Source organism: Danio aesculapii, chromosome 5, assembly GCF_903798145.1.
Source record: "Danio aesculapii chromosome 5, fDanAes4.1, whole genome shotgun sequence".
NCBI classification, from domain to species: domain Eukaryota; kingdom Metazoa; phylum Chordata; class Actinopteri; order Cypriniformes; family Danionidae; genus Danio; species Danio aesculapii.
In genome coordinates, this window is record NC_079439.1 from 38,955,365 (window position 1) to 38,977,686 (window position 22,322).

The window sequence follows — 22,322 nt, forward strand, 5'->3', positions numbered from 1 at the left end:
AAATACATGCAGATCAGTCTTAGAAGAGTGCTTTTGAAGCAGTTTTAAAAAGTAGAAGTGCAAAACGTAAAGGTGGTATCATCAAAGCTCCAAAATTGTCAACGTTTAGTAAAAAGTGATCACACAGCATGTGACGTTTCGTATCTTATGAACATCCACTGTGCTTAAAACAGAAATGATCAGATGGTCACTTTCAGAAATGACCAGATGTGCTCCAACATTAGACACATTCACCTCAAGACTGAAAACACATCTGTTTAGCTGTGTCTGTACTGAATGAGCACTGTGCTACGTCCGACCGTCCGACAGATCGCACTATTATGTTTTTTTTTTTTTTTATTCTTTTAAAACCTGTTTTAACACATTTTAATCTGTCTTCATTTGAATTGTTTTTTTTTTCTTATACTCAGAGTATACACAGAAATCAGACAGTGAAACCCAATACCTTTTAAGACCTTTTTAAGACTTTTTCCCATACATTTTAAGACCTTATAACCACTTTAGGTTTCAACTGGAAACACTGGCGAGATTTTAACTTACAGTATATTTACTGAATATTAATGTAAGAAACTAATCCAAAACGAAAACTTTATTCATATTTAAAAATCTATTAAATCTAGCTAATTCAGCAGGTTGGTGCCTATAGAACTGCAGAAATAATGGCGTTGCCCTGGTTACTGCAGTAAACAAAGCAGAGTGATGTCAAATCTAGCAGGATTTTATTGATTTCATGAACAACACAGCATCCTGATATTCACAGATTTAATTCAGGCAAACTTTAGCATACAACCATACATTGCATAATCAAACATTATATAAAAATTTATACCTTGCAAAATAGCATTTAAGACTTAATACTTTTTAAGACCCCGCGGACACCGTGATACTTTATTCCCTGATATTTTATGTTTCTTCTATTCTTGTTTATGTAAAGCAGTATCTTTGTGTATGAAATGTTCTATATAAATAAACTTGCCTTGCCTTAAAAAATCAAATGCTATGTGATATCCTTTTAATAAATGGTTATTTTTTTTAGCTTTGGTGTAGCTTCATTTTCAGTTAAAGATCATTGTGTTACTATTATCATTCTTAGTACTTATCATATACATTTTAATCCTTTTTGTGCACAGGCTTCCTATTAGCAGCTACTCCAAAAATGTTGAATGCTGCGTCCCAATTTGCATACTATCCATCCTAAATAGTATTTGAAAATAGAATTAGTATGTCCCAAATCGTAGTAAATTGACGAGTATGCCAAAAGTTCCCGGATGGTTTATTATTTCTTGTAAAAGCTTTAAGTGTAGAACCGTCCATACTCTAATTGCTGATATTGCCCACAGTACATTGCGCTACAGACATAATAGACCCGTGAAACCAACTTTCAAATAGAGAGGCTTCGGTAAAGATGTTTAGATGGCTGTTAATAAATTTCTAGCCAACTGGAAAATATTTATATCACGATTTCTGTGTTATATTTCTTCTGCAACAACAATACTGAACTTATATAAAAACGTGTTTGGACAATAACGTCTGAATGCAGAATTATCCAAACACCTGAGGAGATTCCTCTGCATGAAAGACTCATGAATAGCAGATTAACCTGCTGCTGCTTCTCCAATAAGGTGAAAATGAAATTAAATATGAAATAAATGTGAACGATGTGTGGATGATTGCCAGGGCTCGTAACTAAGCAACATAACTATCTGTTAACGAGGAAGTAGTATGTCCCAAAGCTTGCATACTGCTATGTTGCACACTCAAAAGTATATACATTTTTTTCACAAAAAAGTACATTAAGGGATAAGAATAAATATGTGAATTGGGACGCAGCATAATTCTATTTCTAATTAAATAGTCCAGATGATGACAATCAGGTGCATGTGTAATCAGCGCAGGGGAAGCTGGGAAATGGAGTTCATGAAAGGATCAGTATTTTATATTGACCTACAGTTTTGTATGACAACAACCCTGGCGTAATGTGTCGAAATGTATTTAAAAAATCTGGCTCAATGTGTTTTTTTAAAAAAGAAAGATTTATGTAGTATGTATATATGTAGCTGTGCAAGAAATGGCATATTTACCCAAATCTGTAGGATTTCAAATTCATTTGATTGTTGCACACATGAGATAGAAACCTCAGAAAATTGTTGGAGCTTCTCATCTGGATTCTCTGTAAAATTACAAGATTTGTAATGAGATGTTTTACAAAAAAAAAAAAGAATAATAACCAAATAAACATAGATAAAACGATACACAGATAAAAGACCAAAGATAACATTCATCAAAATGATTGTAAGAATAATGTGTATGATAATTTTGTTTTAAAATAAAATTGTATGATATCAACAAAGCTGAAGGTTGTCATCCTTTTAATCATCCTTATCATCGTAATCATTTAATCGTCTTTCTGCTACATATTAACAGACAAAACCAGACAACAAGCTTGTGTGTTCCCCCCACACACTAAGTAAAATAAAGGCATTTAATTAGTAGCTATTGAAAGCTGTGTGGGCAGCAAAGAGCAGATTTAGCTCCATGAACAGCATATGAGTCTGCCATGTTTTGTTTTGACAATATATCTTGGTTTGTCCCACACAATAGATTCATGCAAGAGCATTCAGACAAGTTGATACCAAGAGCAGACATGCAATAAACAATGATGATTATTAGTCTCATTTCATTCTGTCAAAGAAGCCTTTAGCTTCTATAAGGCTGCATGTGGTACTTATGCAGGATGGTCTAAAAATAGCATTAAAAGGAAACAATTACACAGTTACAACTGAAGTGATATAGTGCCAAAATGAGGTGCCAAATATAGGCACCCTTCCTATCTATTAGTAATGACTTGGCTCAGTTTGACTTGGAATTGAACAAAATAAAAGAAAATAAATAATAAAAAAGTGATATTTCAACAAAGTAGAGCATTTGAAAATCATTCTTGTGCCAAGAGAGCAGTAAGGGCTTATTATTTTCTCTATTCTTGGAAATACATTATTTGCCATTTTCATCAGCTTCCAATTAGAGAGCTTATTATGTTAAATGAATGAATGCATCCCAGCTTTAAAAACAACAGCAATAATAAAAACTCAAGGTTAATGAAATACACAAACCAAGCACTAGTATAAAAACAATATACATTTTACTCATGGAAAAGCATTAAATACTCCTTTTCTATTTAATTTCAAAAAATGTAATAAAAAAAAGTACATATTGCTGAATAATTATTTACGCTAACAACACAAGTGTGCAGACAAGTGAGAATATAAAATAAATACATATTTAATTATAGAAGAAATGTGTGTGAAGAAGTGTGATGACAAATATAAGCATAACATATAAAAAAGTAATGTTGGGCAAACATTTTTCCCAGTTTTACCTACACTTTGAAAAATATCCATAAATTAGCAGTTTTCTGTATTTTGTAATTCATGTTTTTTTATTAAATCCCCATCCCCCCCTCCCCCCGCCCCATTTTTATGCATGCTTTCCCAACAACTTTTAACCTTGATAAGTTAAAAAAGTGACTTTTATGTACATTTGAGTAGTTTAAGTTTAGTGATGTATTGTCTAGGTTGGTGCTGTCACAATCACCAGAACATTCACTATTATCCAGACTACAATCCTGTCACCAAAGAAACCACAAATCCTGTCATGCACCACACACTCACATCTGTTCTGGTTCTTCTTTGTTTACACACACACCGCTGGGAGCTGCTCAAAGACTGATTACATTGCTCAATTTGTTAATTTGTTTAATCCGGATCAGTTTTCAAAGTTGCCAGATACGGACACCTCATTTGTCTCACTGTATCTCCACTTCCCCTATAGCTGGTGTGTGGTGAGCGCACTGGCGCTGTTGTGGCTGCCGTCGTATCATCCAAGTGGATGCTGCACACTAGTGGAGGTGTGGAGAAACCCCCCTCATTATTGTGAAGTGCTTTGGGTGTATGGCCATTCCATTTTACAGACCCCCCTCCTCACATGCACCCCTGCTCTTCACTTTCTTCCACGACTCACTAACCCTTTTCGTCCATGACATGCATACAGTACATACATACAGTTGAAGTCAGAATTATTAGCCCCCTTTGAATTTTTTTTCTTTTTCAAATATTTCCCAAATGATGTTTAGCAGAGGAAGGAAATATTCACAGTATGTCCGATAATATTTTTTCTTCTGAAGAAAGTCTTATTTGTTTTATTTTGACTAGAATAAAAGCAGTTGAGAATTTTTTAAAAACTATTTTAAGGTCAAAATTATTAGCTCCTTTAAGCTATATATATTTTTTGATAGTCTACAGAACAAAACATTGTTATACAAAAACTTGCCTAATTACCCTAACCTGCCTAGTTAACCTAATTAACCTAGCTAACCTAACCTAACTTAAGCCTTTAAATGTCACTTTAAGCTGTATAGAAGTGTCTTGCAAAAATCTAGTCAAATATTCTGAACTGTCATCATTCATTCATTCATTTTTTTTTCGGCTGAGTCTCTTTATTAATCTGGGGTCACCACAGCGGAATGAACTGCCAACTTATCCACCATATGTTTTACGCAGCGGATGCCCTTCCAGCCGCAACCCATCACTGAGAAACCCATACACACTCATTCGCACACATACATACACTATGGACAATTTAGCCTTCCCAGTTCACCTGTACCGCATGTCTTTGGACTGTGGGGGAAACCGGAGCACCCAGAGGAAACCCACGCAAACGCAGGGAGAACATACAAACTCCACACAGAAACAGCAACTGACCCAGCCGAGGCTTGAACCAGTGACCTTGCTGTGAGGCAACAACACTACCTACTGCGCCACTGCGTTGCCCCCAACTGTCATCATGACAAAGATAAAATAAATCAGTTATTAAAACTATTATGTTTAGAAATGTGTTCAGAAATTGTGGAAAAATAATAAACAGGGGGACTATTAATTCAGGGGGTAATAATTCTGACTTCAGCTGTACATACATACACATATTAATTCTTAAAATTATTGTTCAAAAATAATAATTTTGCCTTTAACTGTATATAAAAACCATTTGTAATGAGAAGACATACAGCACGCCGGGTGAGCTAAACCTTCTGATGTCTTAAACTGAAAAGCAGAAACCACAACATTTGTTGGTTGATTCAGAAGAGACAGCCTAAAATATTCTGACAAGTGTGTAATAATGTCTTTAAGAAGAGCAAGAGCTTTGATTACTTATAGTTTGCTGTGGTTTGAAATCCCAGTGTGAATCAAACAAGATGAATAATGTTCTTTATCAAGCAGTAATATTTTACTTTCCCTCAGGTTGTATAATAATGATGCTTTAAATCAGTAGCACTCAGCTAAAAACAAAAATCTAATTAAATGACCACAATTCATTTAAGCATTAAAACAAAAGTTCACCTGAATCACCATTTACTCACCCTTGAGTTGTGTAAATGCCAAAGACACATTTTGGACAAAGCTGTGTATATTTGTGTTTCTGTTTTAAACTCATATTAATTTATTGTTTAAAGTACTTGCCAGAATGTATGAATGTAATGTATTGTGTATTTATATAGCGTATTTATCGTGTATGGCCTTACACCCAAAGCGCTTCACAATCATGAGGGAGGTCTCTCCACACCACCACCAGTGTGCATCATCCACAGGAAAACGGCTCGAGTGCGCTCACCACACACCAGCTATTGATGGAGTGGAGAGACAGTGATACAGCCAATTCGGTGGATGGGAATGATTGAGAGACCAATATCGTAAGGGCCAATTGAGGGACTTTGGCCAGGACACCGGGGTTACACTCCTACTCTTTACGAGAAGTGCCATGGGATTTTTAATGACTACAGAGAGTCAGGACCTTGGTTTAACATCTTAGTGAAGCTCACTGAAGCTCAGAATCTTAGCTTCAGTGAGTAACCGGTCTTGGGCAGCAGGGTTATATGGCTGTGACATTTTATTTTAAAGCAGAGAATGTGCACTCTTAAAATGTTTGAAGTTATGGCTTTTTATAAGATAGAGTTCCTATTGGAGCATAACAGATCACATGTTTAAGTTGGAGGGTGGGACTATTGCGTTGTGGGTCAAACTAACATGGTGGCAGAAAGAAGCTAATGATACAGAGAAATGTTCATTAATCTGCATGGTCTAAGAGGATGCACAGGGTAATTCATGTTTACAGTTGAAGTCAGAATTATTAGCCCCCCTTTTGAATTTTTTTTTTTCTTTTTTAAATATTTCCCAAATTATGTTTAACAAAGCAAGGAAATTTTCACAGTATGTCTGATAATATTTTTTCTTGTTTATTTTGGCAAGATTAAAAGCAGTTGGGAATTTTTTAAACACCATTTTAATTAAGGTCAAAAACATTAGCCCCTTTAAGATAATTTATTTTTCGACTGTCTACAGAACAAACCACCGTTATAGAATAACTTGCATAATTACCCTAACCTGCCTAGTTAACCTAATTAACCTAGTTAAGCCTTTAAATGTCACTTTAGGCTGTATAGAAGTGTCTTGAATAATATCTAGTCAAATATTATTTACTGTCATCATGACAAAGATGAAATAAATCAGTTATTAGAAATGAGTTAATAAAACTATTATGTTTAGTAATGTGTTGAAAAAATCTTCTCTCCATTAAACAGACATTGGTGAAAAAAAATAAACAAACAGGGGGGCTAATAATTCAGGGGGACTAATAATTCTGACTTCAACTGTAAGTCTGTTATATTTTGTGTATAGTGTTGTTTACGTGAACAATGTTATGTGTAAAGACTGATGTTACTGGATTCAAAGTTGTCGTACATGTTCATATGCAAACCAGCAGACATTTAAATAAGAGACTGTAAAAAGGACTTAAATGCATATTTTGAATGTTATATGCTTTATTTCCTGTACTTTTCATGTCTGCTGAAACGAGAGAAAGAGAGAGAAATAAATAAACAGCAAAGACATCAGTACGAAGTGTAATTTTATGTAGAAAAGTGCAGCTACAAGTTGTTACAAAACCAGTTTGAGGTTTTTTTCCCTATTTTTCTGTTGAAAAAAAATAGAAGATTATTTGAAGAAGGATGGAAACCGATAAGCATCGACTTCCACAGTATTTGTTTGCCTACTATGGGTCAATGGTTACAGGTTTTCAGTTTTCTTCAATATATCTTCTTTCATTTTTAGCAGTAATAAAACAACTCTGGTTTGGTTTATAACAAGTGGTTTGACTGAACTATCCCTTTAATAATATACTTTCCTATTCAATTAATTAAAGAGATACAATGAATTCTAATTGACCTGTTAGGGCCATTATTACCTTGTTTGAACTAATTAGGATTACTATTAAGGCCTACTACTTACATTATGTACAGTAATCTCTCTGTGCTTAATCAGGGATTTTGATAAGTATAGAAAATCACCATATCAGATCTATTTAAATTTTTTTTAACTCTATTTAGTGTTTAATTCCTGATCAAGGGATGTTTGTTTCAATTAAACTTCATATGATTACGTATTTTCAGTAATGGTGGAATTTTTCAGTAATGGGGGCCGAGGTGAAAGACTACAGGGCTTACAAAAGCAAAACCAGAGGTAGCATGTTCATGTCTGAACCATGTCTGGCCACAAAGTATCAATAATTAGCTTTTTTTGTAACCCTTTGATTACAGTTCCCTGTCATTTCAGTGTCGCTTTTTTCAGTCGTGACATCTTATTATAACATAGTCCTACAAGAGGTCTCACCTGAAGCACCTATTATGGGTAGAATTATATTCAGCATCTTACTCTCTGTGTGCATGTGATTGCAAATGACAAGATGATAAAAGATAAATGATTTGCTGTAGGCCATAATAGGCATTAACTACATTAACCCAGCTTCGCCCACTCCCACTAGGGTTACCAATAAATGCATTCAGAAATGTGTGGTTCACCCCTACCTCTTGGAAAAAACAAGAGTTTTTGACAGCAGGACGGCAGCATCTAGCAGCCATTCTCACATGGTGCTGAGTAGCATTAAGCACGAAGCCTGCTGGGATGTTTCTGTGCCTCCGGGCAAACTCATACGCATACCTGGGGGAGAGAAAATAATGAACTATGACGTCAATGTGCTAAATCAAAGCCCTTCAAGACCTGAGTCATGAAGGACACGGGATATTCTGATTCCCTATTAGTAACATCTAATCAGAGTCAAAGCCTATAAAATTGTTTCAGTGAATAAATCCTATCAGAACAGCACATAATCTGTATGTTTATACACGGATGGGGATGTGTAGTCACCAAAAGATTTTATTATGAAAATGTGTTTTTATTGAATGTGTTCCTAAGGTTTATTTTAGAATGGGGTGATTCATATGACTACACTGATTTAGCTTCATTATGCGAATTTTCATTGGGGAGATGTAAGGAAAAATGAGAGAGATGCTAAAAGGGTTTCCTTTTTTTTTTACTTCAGTTTCTCTGTAAGAGAAACAAATGTGATTACATGACATGCTGTTTGAATCTGATTTATATATTTGTAAAATACAGAAAACAATTAATATTTATTAATGTTACAATAGAGCCAGGTGACAATGGAGTGCGGATCTATGTACAGTCTAGGTAACACTTTTTTTTGATGGTCCATTTGAGTATTGGTATACTGTCTGCTTAATATCTGTTGATACTGCTTCTTCAACTGACATTTAACTGACTATAAGAAACTTTGCAAGTACATGTCAACTTACACTAACCCTAACCCTAACCTCAACCTAATAGTCTTCTTATAATCTAATGAGATTAATTAGTTGGCATGTAGATGCAATGTAACTTAAATTTAACAAACAGAACATCAAAATAAAGTGTGACCGCAGTTTATTAACCTTATTCTTCGCGTAGGAGCGGGCGCAGCCATATGTATTTTGCTCGAGACTTCTGGTCTCTTTCACTTCCATTCATTTTTAGATGTTAAAAACAGCTCGTTATGCTGCTTGATGCTTCAAACTGATATTTTCTAATTATATTATTCTGCTTTGTCTGTATATTCATGGACACACTTTTTTGTAGAGCAAGTAGTTTTATAGGAAACTGTATCGGAAGTTATAAAACAATCTCGAAAACGAGAGCACTTTTGCGATTTAGAATAAGGTGAATTATGAGTCGTTGTACAGGCAGAAGGTCATCAACAGAAGCACAAAGGAAACATGAGGGTGATCCAATAATCGTAGTCCAGGTCCAGGCAAAGGTCATAATAAACACGACAAAGAAGTGTGTGTGTGTGTGTGTGTGTGTGTGTGTGTGTGTGTGTGTGTGTGTGTGTGTGTGTGTGTGTGTGTGTGTGTGTGTGTGTGGGATGCATAAATAGTTCAGCAATGTGTGAGAACAGAAACCAATGTGTGCACAGTGCATGCTGGGAACAGTAGTTGGTTAATATGGCGTGGTTGTAGTTTTCCAGCAGTCTGTAGTCTCTAGATGATCGCGTGTGATTGTTACAAATAAAATATATTTTTAAGGATATTTTTATGGGAAAAATTATTTATATAATTTTTGTTTTATATAAAGCTTTTATATTGATTTATATAATTTTTACTTATATAATTTTTAATCTTCTCAGAATATTTAAGGTCTAAAAACATTATTATTTTGCCGACCTGAGCTTATGAAATAGAACACAAAAACACCTTTTACTCAATACATGGCAAACCCACAGAACTGGTAATAACCACTGTATAATCTCTGTGATGATAATCAAACATAACATTAACAATTGATATGGTTATAACAATTACTAACTAAACAATTGGCTTACTGTAACACTTCAAGTTATGGTTTATATGGACAGAAAATTAACATTTTTAGGCAAAAGGCCTATAAACGTGGCATAAGGCATCTGCTGAAGTCAAAACACACTTCCCAACAGTGCTTTATATATTTAAACTTTTATTTTTACTCCAGGCTATGTTCATCCTATCTAACTGAATATATTAAATAACAGTTTAATTTTACAAAGACCTCTAGTCTGATAAGTAGCTGCTTAGTGGGTTTGGTTTTAGAGGAGGCTGGTGGTCGATGAAAGGATACTTGATTTGAACTAATGGGAGTATGAATGAAAAAGACACACTGTTGTACTATTCTACACAATCTTTATGCTGTTACAAATTATAGAGAGCGGGTTATAAGCCAAATCTACTTATACTTTGCCTGAAAATCCATTGTAATTTAATGTTTTGTCCTTTTTTGTGCACATAAAGTACCTTTTTATGTATAGAGTTGTTTTCCTCTGCAGAAATCCGCTTAAGTGTATCAACAACACACACTCATCTGACTCACTACTAATGCAACCAGGAGACCTAACGGCCAAAAAAGCAATTAACACTCCATAAGAGGTGCAATATTTTTATTTTATTTTAATTATTTATTTGTTTTCAGGTCTGAGGCCTCTTAAGTGCTAATGAAGACAAAATTGTTTTGTATCATTGCTAAAAGCGGCGTTGAATATAAGATCTGACTATGAAGCCTCCCCTAAGGCAAACAAGAACAACAAGCAATTATCACCTCCACCTGTCTATTAGGCCCAAATGTCTTTCTTAGGCAAAAAATCATGTTCAACAAAAAGGTAATATTGTCTCTTCCATGGGAAAACCGTAAAACATGATGGTATTTATTTTTAAATGAACTCCCAGTAGAGCGGTAGAGGCACTTGATACTGAAAGTAGGCTATTACAAATGACAAACATCAGAAGCTAAATGTGCTACAAGAAGTGCTTTTAAGAAGTGCTCTTGTAGGATAAGGAATTAATGCAGGACATTATAGGAAGCACTACATGGAAACTTCATTGTGTGAACTAACAGCTCCAAGCAAGCCAATATGCCACATATCATTTATGTTCTGACTGAAATGAGTACCCCCTTTACCCCCTTGTAAGCGCTTTATCCTTGCAATGTATAACACTATGTAAAAGTCTACAGATCCTCAAAAGTGTTTAATACCAGAAGCATTGCCCTCGAGAGTAAAATCCAAATGTAAAAAAGCTGTAACGTATTAAATGTTAATACGTATTAAACGTATTAAATGTATTAAATGGAAAAAACAAGATTGCCTTAGAGGGGGAACTAAACCGTGGCTGAGTGAAGCATGTGGAACTCAGCTGACAGACCGAGAAAGCGCACGAATCTCTGTGCTAGAGAGAAAGACACAGCAAGCGAAATCTCGAAAATCAAGTCTTCCTCGCTGCGTCTATGGACCACGCGTGGAGGTACCAAAGGGTTCCTGGGCAAGGGTTCCAGATGGTGCCCTGTCTCTGAGAGAGAAGGTTCTCCCTCAAAGGCATCTGCCAGGGGGGCTGTTGCGAGGAGGGAGTTCTGATATCCAGGTCCGGTTGGGCCAGGGGGGCGCAACTAGCAAGAACTACTCCTCATCTTCCCTGACCTTGCACAGTAACTGTGCGAGTAGGCTCACTGGGGGAAACACGTATTTGCGCATGCCCCGAGGTCAGCTGTGTGCCAGCGCATCTGTGCCGAGAGAGCCCGTGGTCAGGAAAAAAAAAAAATCACTGGCAATGGGCACTCTCAGGGGAAGCAAACAGGTCGAGCTTGGCTTCCCTGAAGCACGCCCATATCAGCTGGACAGACTCGGGGTGGAGCCTCCATTCTCCTGGGTGTGGAAGCTGCCATGAGAGCGCATCAGCTGCACGGTTGAGCTCGCCTAGGATATGAATGGCATGCAGCGATTTTAGCTCTGTATGACTCCAGAGGAGCAGACGGTGAGCAAGCTCAGATATGTGGCGGGAGCGGAAACCCCATGCGGTTGATATACGCCACCATCACCGTGCTGTCCATCCTGACCAGCACGTGTTTTCCCTCTAGCACTGGTAAAAAAGGTGCAGGGGGAGATACACTGCCAACAGCTCTAGGTAATTGATATGCCAATGTAACCGCGTTCCTTTCCACGGAACTGCAGCTATGTGCTCGCAACGCATGACCCCCCAGCCCATGCTGGAAGCATCTGTCAAGACGACAACATGCTTGGACACTTGTCCTAGAGGCATTCTGGCCTGTAGGAACGCAGGGTCTGTCCAGGAGCTGAGGGCACCGTGACACGGCGCAATGACTGTCACTCAGTGTGTGCTCGCATGCCATGCGCATCTGAGGACCCGATCGTGAAGCCAATGCTAGAGCAGTCTCATATGGAGCAACCCGAGTGGTGTGACAGGGGCTGCGGATGCCATATGCCCCAGGAGCTTCTGAAAAAATTTCAGAGAGACCATCATTTTCCTGTTGAACTTCCTCAGACAGTTTAGCATCAGCGTTCCTGGACCACTTATGTGGCCATCGTCCTTCCCAGGGCACTTGCAGCTGAGTAGGTGGGACGCAGAGCATAGTCAGTTGTGGTGCGGAGCTCATGCATAAAGCCCTGGGTTGGAACCACCCTCGTGCAGCTGGGTCAGTGCCTGTGCTTGGTAGTGTGCAAGGTAGGTGTAGGTGACCATAGCATGCAAGGCAGAAGCAGCCTGCCCTGCAGCTGTGTAGGCTCTGGCCCCGAGGGACGCAGATAACCTGCACGCCTTGGACGGGAGATGAGGTTGACCCCGCCAGGTGGAGACACCCCACAGGCATAAATTGACTACAATGGCACACTCAATGTGGGGGATTGACTCATACCCCCTGGCTGCTCTGCCTTCAAGGGTGGTGAGGGCGGAAGCCCATGCAGATTAGGCAGAGAAAGGAGACCTCCAAGACTGCGTGAGCTCACTGTGCACCTCCGGGAAGAAGGGTACGGGAGGCTTAGAAGGTCTACTTTTTAGCCTCTGCATAGGGAGGGAGGGAGAGAGCGGGTTTGAAACCTCGTCAGATAGTGACAGCCCACCCTCCAATGCAGCGATGGACATCTGGTCCTCGGTGTCATCAAGTGAGAGGGCGCTTCTCTCACTTAAAGCTTGGAGGAGCGAGAGGTCCACGAGCCAGAGGGCGGTGGATTAACTCCCACTGTGACCCTCAGATCTGCCCGAGTGCCCACTGCGTTGCGGGGACAACTGGGGTGGGTCCCCCCTTTTGCAAGAGCAACCCACGATCTTAACTGTGCAACAGACATGTCACCGCAGTGCCCGCGAGCACCACATTAACATGCTGGACCCCTAGACATGCAATGCAGTGCTTGTGCCCATCATCTGGGGACAGGGAGCCACCGCATCCAGAAACGCACGGTCAGAATGACATCTTGAAAAAGACACGCTGCACGACCTTGTAGCTTTTTTTGGAAAACTTTCTACAATGTAAACCGCTCTGGAGGACCTGGCAAGGGAGAAACCCAGCTCTACCATCTGCCACCACGTATCACACACTCTCGACTGGGAGAAGCAGCCTGCTCTCTCTTTTTCTCTCTACTTTGTGAAGAATACTTGGAGAAACCCTCGAACACTCTCTCAGAAGCGTGAAAGGATCTTAAAGTGAAAAGGTGACTCAGTGATGCGTAGTTGGCATCTTTATACAATATTGATTGTCATTGCTCACAGCTGTGCATGCTGACGCCGCCAACTCATTGGCGTTTCATTGGCCTGTTTTACTACTCTTTCAGATGATTGGCTTCTGACGAAATCCCCATAGTGGAAGTTTCCACATAGCATTGAAGTTCCCCTCCCACTGGGGAACCAGAGTTTCTTATCTCACTATGCTTGTTTTGAAGAACACATGAGTTTACTCATTCTTCCTGTGCTCGCGTGGGTTTTCCTCTGGTTCACCGGTTTCCTCCCACAGTCCAAAAAAACTTGCAACCTAAGTAAGTTGAACATACCAAAATGGCATCAAAGTCAAGCTCTTATCAAACTGTATATCTCCTTAGCCATCCCTATATCTGCCATTAGCCAGACATAAGTCTGGGGAGTTTATCTACAGTACCTAAGCTGAAACTCCACTTAAAAGATCTTATAAGCTCAGCGCTTTCTCTCACAACACCATGCCAAACACGCTTATTACCATTCATCACCAATCAAGAAAATACTTAGAGGTTTTTGCATCAGAACGCTTTATATGCTTAACTCCTTGAAGAACTGTCTCAGGTTGTTGGATCCTAACACAGGAGAACTACTGCTATAAAAGACAAAGAGACTATCAGACCAGAAAGAACTGGCAGACTGTAGATTATCAAAACAAACAATTTGTATACATGGATATCACACAGCTGTGGTTCAAAAGCTTTAGTCCTCTAGCTTCAGAGCCAAAGTTTTTTTTTTTTGGTCAGTATGGTGCTAACAAAGAGATGCTGTCATAATTCATTAGACTGAAATGGAAAATTAGTTTGTCCATGCAAACGGCTCTAATGGGACAAATCTCACCTGACAGTATACTGCTTCTCATCTTTGGTGTACTCTGAGCAGATTTCTTCATTTGTGGGCTCCAGCAGGGAGCGCAATTCATCTGCAGAGTACCGAAGTGAAGCCAGACAAAGTTTCCTCTCATGACCCTGAAGTGTGCAGCACTGCTCAATGCCTGGATGCTTGGGGAATGGAGAGTCTTTTCTGCATGACTTCTCTGAGATCTCTGTAGCCTTGGAAAGAATTTATTGTAAAAAAAGCAATCAACACAACACAATAGTGGGGTGCAAAGAAAACAGCCCTGCAGCATCAACTAGGCTAGTCTGTGTGACATTACAAATCCAGGTAGCATAGTTTCTCTGGGATTAATAATAAAAAGATGAGTACATGTCCTGTAGTAGATTCATTTTGCATGTTTAAATGAATTTATGAATGTTCCGAGACAATTGCATACGTCATAAACAGCGATCCAATGTAAGCTCTGCAGTAGTTGAAGCCCATTAAAATAGTCCTTGAATTTAGAATTGCAAATGCAATGTGAGCAATCATTGAGTTCAGATGAGTACATTCTGCTCAAGTAATTATTTTTTAATGACATGAATGTAAGCTGTCCCCAGGGAAAGACACTGATACAATGAATGGAACGGCGAGCAACTGTGCGCCCACACAAACTAACACAAGCTGTAATTAATTTGCATTGATGTGTGCAGCGGATTGGGCCTGGAACTGACAAACATGATCACTGAAATGTTTTTTGAGTTTTGGAGGAGTTGCCTCCAGTCAGGATGCTTGTTATTACACATATTAAAGCAGAGTTGTATTTGCATTTATAACAGAAGTGGTTTTCCATTGAAAACAAAACCTGCCTTTAAGAAACAGCACACCACAGAATGTAAATGGATTAACGGATAACATATTCCAAAACACATATTCTGTGAATGTGTCTTCAACCGCCGGCTGGGAATAGCCTAGGCAGATGACAAATTTATAGAATCTCCTTAAAAATGGAGAATGCAGTGGTGTGAAAAAATGTTTGCCCCTTCAATGAACTGTTTTGCTGTTTATTTTGCATGTTAGGACTATGAAGTTTAGAATTTTGTTTTTCCCTAAAGATAAAACCCTTCATTTAAAAAACTGCATGATGTGTTTACTTGTGCTTACTTTGACCAATATTTCAATTTGTTTAATGATAAATATTGTTGAAATGTTTAATGATGAACATTGTTGAATTTAGGGATGCTCCGTTCGATCGGCCAGAGTTCAGTATCGGCCAATAAGCAGATTTAATGACTCAATCGGTACCAGTGTTGCCAGATGTAGCTGACTGATTCCAGCCCAAAAGCTGTCAATAAATCGCTGACAACCAAAAAAATCCGCCCAACAATCAGTAGACTATAATAACCAGTCTTGAGGCTGCGAAGTTTGGGGGGGTGGGGGTGGCGGGGGGGTTGGGGGGGGGGGGGGGGGGGGGGGGGGGGGGGGGGTGGGAGAAGTGATTGAGATATTGTGTCAGGGAGGGAGATCACAAGCATTTCTACACTGTTCTAAGAGTATGTATGCGAAGAACGGGGGCTATGGCTTCTCAAGATGAAATACCACATAAATCAAGGTGATGAGAGTGAATGAGCAAGACAGGGGTGTCCAAGCTCAGTCCTGGAGGGCCGGTGTCCTGCATAGTTTAGCTAAAACTTGCTTCAACATACCTGCCAGGAAGTTTCTAGTATATCTAGTAAGAGCTCATTAGCTGGTTCAGGTGTGTTTGATTAGGGTGAAGCTAAACTCTCCAGGACACCAGCCCTCCAGGACTGAGTTTGGACACCCCTGGAGCAAGAGAACAGATTGTGAGAAGCACAGTGATGTTCTAAGCATTACAGTTGTGAGATTAAATAAATAGATCAGTAAAGATATTTCAGGTGCAAATCCCCCTCTCTCGTAGATCGATTAAGCTGCTGTGGAGATAGTTGGAGAATGTCCTTGCATGTGTTAAGACCTTTTTACGTATAAGAACTAAAACATTGAAAACATTGCAAGTTCACTAAAACCTGGCTGGGAATATTAGGGAAATAAAGAAACTACAAAACCAAAAAAAAAAAAAAAAGTTTTTATATATATATATTTAACTTTAATATTCATTCATTCATTTCCTTTTCAGCTTTGTGCCTTTATTAATGTGGGGAACCAGGGACCTTCCTGCTGTGAGGCGATCGTGTTGCCCATTGTGCCACTGTGAAGCCCTAACTTGTAATACTTTTTGCAATAAACAGTAGTTTATAGATCTATTTTCTGCTTCTGACCATGATATGTCCACTCTAAATGGTCATAAGGAATAATCATATGCAACATCCCTCATTTATTCTCTTACTTAAGGAGAAATCTCCACTTAAGGCCTATTAAACGTAGAGGAAAAATGTGATTTATGCAATGGCATAGACATATAAAGTTTGAAGCATCAGAATCTGTACTCTGTATCGGCTGATCACCATCACAAGAAATCAGTACTCAGTATCGGCAGTAAAAATCCGGAGCATCCCTAGTTGAATTGTTTAATGATGAATATTGCAATGAATATTGTCGTGTTTTGAGTGACGATCCTTTCATATTTCTTTCTGGGGTTTTTTTGTATATTCTCACTGTTGTTGATGAAGGTTTCCTGGGTTAACAATTCGGTTGAGTGGCCAGTTCTTATTTTATGTGATACTGGCAATAAAGGACAAGAATCAATTGGAACAAGTAGTGGGAATTAGATTTTAAATCTTCTGTTGAAAACAAAAGCAGATATTTTCAAGAATACTTTTAGCTGGCTTCCATTGACTTCTATAGTTGACAAAAAATATTAAGCAACCAGCATTTCCAAAATATGTTGCATTGTGCTCAACAGAAACTCAAATAGGTTTTAAAGAAGTGATGTGTGAGGAAATGATGGCACAATTTCCATTTTTGTGTGAACTATCGCTTTAACAACATATTAATCACAGTTTACTTGCGTTTCCAGGTTTTGGTTTGCATGCAAACTGGGAAAATGCATTATTTTAATAAACTAATTTGTTAGTTATAATTTTGTTGGTGTGCATGTAAACATGCTCACTGTCAAATGAGTCTGATCTGAGTTGACAGCTACTGCAATGGTCTGGATAACAAACTGCTAATGTACTTACAGAATGAAAGGATGCTTATTGACAGGAGCATATTAAAATAATATAATTAGATTAGTTGTAGCTGGCTATAAAGCTTGAGCCTGAGAGATTCAGCAAGACGAGCTTAATATTGTCAGACATAATAAAAAGTACAACATGTCAATGAGAAGACCATCAAGAGGGAAAGGTTTCCGGCAAGATGGGCCATGTGAGTGAGAGATGCAATTAAGTTAACAACCTCTAGAATTTGCACAGTAATTTAGAATGCGAGCACGAGTCTATTTGAGAAAGACTTGAGATATGTTGTGCTACATCTAGCATGTGATTCAGCTCCAGTTTCTGTGCCTTCGAAAGCACTGTCTGGAAGTAACTGATACAGGCTGTGTAAATTAGCATATCCTACATTTAGCCATGGAAGCAATCTGTATCTTAATGGGATCAGCCATCATTACCTCTGCACTTTTAGATTTAAATTCGCTTTTGTGCATTTAACTTATCTTTTGGACTTCTCACATTTTGCTTGCTTAATCTAAGGGAATTTGAATCCTGTGTTATCTTGTTTCACTTTACACCGGGTTAGCAGTTTGAAGATGTTGCTCTCTTGCTTTAGTATACTTACTAACATATTCGTGAGATCACTGAAATTGATTCAAAAATTAGAGCTTGCTATATTAATCCAGTTTAGCTCGTTTTTGCAAAAGGAAAGGCTTGTTGTCATTGTCCAAGGTTTAATTCTTTTTGTCTCATATGCTCTACGCACTGTTGCATAACAGTTTCTGTGATTGCACAAAAGAGTGCATTTATGAATGTTTAATGAAGTCCGAACTGTTTAGTTTTATCTTTCCTTGAGGGGCGCTCAATTCTGAAAACATTTGTCATGTGACCAATCATTCATCAAGGGCAACAGACAGACAAAGCATAAGAGCAATTTCATGCTTTTCAGACCACTCCAAAAAGAAATCAGTCAATGGTAAAACGTCTGTTATAATATAATGAAATTTCTGTAACTTGAAACAAATGTTGTTGTTTTTTGTCAAAATACATGGCAGGCACTGCCGAATTTTCCTTGCTTTTGGCTTTCATAACCAATTCAGTTACAGCTTTTACTAACATAAGCCAGCAAAGCTGTCCTCTTTTGACATTTCTGTACATAACTTTGCAACTACATGTCAACTTACAGACTTTAAATTATATATAGCATTTTAGGTAACATTTTAGTTTGTCACAATTTCCACTCTTAACTACTGGCATATTACTTGACAAATATAAAAATATTACCATTTTTTTGTACTTATGAAGTATGATCTTATTCTACCTCCCAAATCCTACTATGCCCAACTGTTACCTTAATAACTATTAATAAGAAGCTAATTAATACTTTATTGAGCTAAATGTCTCAGTTAATGATTTGTAAACAGTCTAAATTGTAAACTAAAGTCTTACAGTGTATTAGAGTGTTAGTAGAATGACTTAACACTCAGTTGCAAATTTACTTACAGTCAGTAGAATGTCTGTTAGTGAAGTATCAAAATAAATGTTTTCCTAAATTACCCAAAGCGTCTACTAATACTGCGAGCTGACAAACAATTACTTAGTCAACAAAATGACTAAAGGAGGCCATCAAAATAACGTATAACCAAAAAAGGTGAAGCTAATTCAGAAACAGCTCATTGCCTGATTACCATTGTTGTGTCTCTTTTTACATTAAAAGCAGTGCCAATTCTATTTAAAAATGACAAGTGAGAAATGTTATGACAAATGTGATCCTAACACAGGCTTAATATTAAGAAGGTAATTCAGAATTTTTAGGTTGAGAATGCTGTGTAATTCTTCTTTCCTCTCTTGTATCTATTACCTAATAGATTTGTATTTGAAACAACTCTTATCTGAATGGAGTTACCCCTTACCCCTTTGTCATAGCAGTCAGGACTGACATCATCTTTGCAGCATTTTTCTGCAAGCGTGGTCATTTCATCTGCCACACAGTTCACCTCCTCAAATGTGCCATTTGGGAACTTCTGACTGTAGAGGATAGTGACCCTGCAGGAAGATAGTATGTGCAAATAGTTATGTAAGCATGTACAGATAATATCAGAAATATGTATATTTATACATTAAAGAAAAAAAAAGATAAAACAAATAAATAAAGATTAACTTTATGAAATAAACTTCACTGACAGACATTTTGCACATACAATAAGACAGTAAATGTTTAGCCCCAAACTGTGACTGTTGTAAGTTATAAACCCTTGGATAAAAAATATATACTTGCATTTCTTTGAATTTTTCGATTCCAATGACTTGAAGGTCTTGGCAAACCTTTTCTTTGGTATAGGTGCCTGTATTAATACAAAAAATAAATAAAGAGAAGAAATGCAAATCTAAATGAGCAAACAATAAAGACAATATTAACAATAACATTAACATTTCTAAACCCTGAGACTTTTATATGTATATAACTATAGACTTTTATATGTATATAACTATAATTCAGGTAACACCTGAAATGTTCTTCTAAAATGAAAATTTTTCTCACCCTCCTATGTTCATGTACAGGTTTTTCATTTTAAAGGCAATGAAAACAACTTATTGATCATCATAAATGTGAAATAACTAAACCTACACACAAGAGCCCTGACAGAAGTGCTCATTTTAGAAGAACATTTAAGATGGTTCTTAGTGGCTTTACGTCTGAACTCTTCCTTTTCTATTTCTTTTATACTGCATTTATTCAATGCCTCTAGCTCCCCACCTGCACATAGCACATATTACATAAACGCTTTAGATATACAAACACACTAGTTTTGTTAAACTTTAAATAAACATCATAAACATAAATCCTCTCTACATTAAACTATTAAAATTAATGTCTCGAAAACCTTTCATTTTACCACAGTGAAATAGAAGTTTGTTCTTCCTACCTTTGTCAGCCAGCAAAGCTGGAACTATTAAAGCATAAATGAAAATTAAAGATGCATTCATCATTCCTTGTTAACCACTGGTTATAATTTCAAGATGAGTTAGAATTATAATCTGCCACTGCGTGCAGTTTCACAAGAGACAAAAGTGTGCATGGTCAAAAATTAACTACAGTAAAAACAGAGAGTTACGTAAATATTTAAATGCAAACAAGACTCTGTCAAGCCAACAACTGACCGCTAAAACTTTTTGACAGAAATGACTCAAAATTGCTATGACCTACAGGAACATCTCATGAAAAATGTAAAGGTTATACACAGATCTGCACATAACAGTTTTAAAGTTTATCTAAAAATAGTTCATAACTGACTTGCCTGGCATTAAGAACAAGGTTAAAAATCTCTTGGGAAAGGGATATATTAGCTTTTTACTTATTAAAGCAAGATGCATTGTTCTTCTCACAGGAAAAGCAGTTATCAAAAATTTGAGTTTTATTTTCATGTGTAAACATCTGGGTTGAAGGTTTTACATGAGATTGCAATTTATATTGACCTATACTTGTACACCACAATGGACTAACCATACAAAAACCATACAAAATTACCTGAATTAACTTGTCAAGCAAAAACAAGATATTAGTCTATAGTGGATATACAATATGTGTCAGGTTTTGTGCTCTGTTCCAGTATTCCTGTGTTTGTCATGTGACTTCTCAGTGTGTTCCATGTGCTCCTGTTGTGATTATGTGCTCCTTTGTTCTGTTTTCCCGCCACTAGTCAGTTTCAAGAATTTCACCTGCGTCTCTCCACTGTTTGTAATTAGTCCTATTACAGTATGTCCTGTGTATTTAAGTCCTGTGTTTTGTTCACCCCATGATTCCTGTATGTTGATTTTCCAGTGTGTGCTTTGTAAATAAATCTACGTTTTTGGTAATTCCTGTGCCTTTTTGAGTAAGTGAGTTGTGACAGTATGTGTGTTTGTTTTGCATTTCCTTTAAATTTAAGTTTAAATTTTGAACTTTCAGTATTGACTTTTTTGTTCCCCTAAAGGAAAATGACAAATCAAGTGATAATGTAAAAATGCAGATTGTTTTCTGTGAGGGTTGGCTTTAGGGGTAGGGTTGGTTTTGGGGGAGATAATCGGTACAGTGAAAAAATCCTTACATCTATGGAAAGTCCCCATAAAGATTTAATCTACTTCATTTTGTCAGACAGGTCCTATTTAAGTGGTTTCTTGATAGTGAATAAGTGTGGCAGTAATCAGGTCTGGGTGTGGTGAGAAATTGAACTCAGGTCCTGTTATTTTTATTTTTAAGTGTTTTTTTTATCACGATGTGGTAACCATTCATTTTAGTTGACCAAGGATCATGATTGTAGCTAAAATCCCCCTTAAAGTTCTATTTCCAGAGTTCACACTTAGATAATGCTTGACTATTTTAGCAGGTTTGGCATGCTGTCCCGGGAGAGAACCCTGAGCTCCTAAATAGGTGAGCCCAGGGCTCCCGCCTGGTCGGTAAGCATTAGGAGGGATACGAGATCAGGTAGTTCTTGATAACTTCCCAAGAATAGACCGCTAATTTTGCGTGTTAGGTGCTTGTGACTTTAACTTTTGTTGCATGTTTTTTTTTGTGTATGAGGAAACCAGAGTGCCCGGGGAAAACCTACGCGAACATGGGAAGAACATGCAAACTCCGCACAGAGAGTGTCGATTGGCTCAGTTAGCATTTGGAACAACAAGCTCCTTGCTATGGGGCAACAGTGCTAGCCACTGAGCCACCATGTTGCCCGAACTTAGAATTGAGGAGGAGGGAGAAGGGATGGATGGATGGGGGGGGGGGGGGTCGCTGCGGTCGCACCCGGCTTCGTGTGTGCGAAATTCTGTGGTGCGGCGCTGCAAAAAGGGGCGGGATTAAACAAGCTTATTAGACATTAATAAAGCAAGCGATTGCTCCATATTTTAAATTTCTGTCCAGAGAGGTCCTGTTTTGATCCTTGGTTGGTCTCACGCAG

The 22,322-nt window shown here is 37.9% G+C and overlaps 1 protein-coding gene across 1 annotated transcript in view; it reads right to left on the reverse strand.

Annotated features, from left to right (window-relative positions):
- Positions 1 to 20,456, reverse strand: part of gc (GC vitamin D binding protein) — a 42,889-nt gene extending 22,433 nt beyond the window's left edge. The window contains exons 1-6 of the mRNA XM_056458156.1: positions 20,316 to 20,456; positions 19,667 to 19,733; positions 19,302 to 19,434; positions 14,282 to 14,493; positions 7,913 to 8,045; positions 2,082 to 2,170 (exon numbers count right to left, since the gene is read on the reverse strand). Of these exons, the coding sequence (XP_056314131.1) occupies positions 2,082 to 2,170; positions 7,913 to 8,045; positions 14,282 to 14,493; positions 19,302 to 19,434; positions 19,667 to 19,733; positions 20,316 to 20,379 (698 nt within the window). The 5' untranslated portion in view covers positions 20,380 to 20,456. The remainder of the gene's footprint in view (positions 1 to 2,081; positions 2,171 to 7,912; positions 8,046 to 14,281; positions 14,494 to 19,301; positions 19,435 to 19,666; positions 19,734 to 20,315) is intronic.
- Positions 20,457 to 22,322: the final 1,866 nt, after the last annotated feature.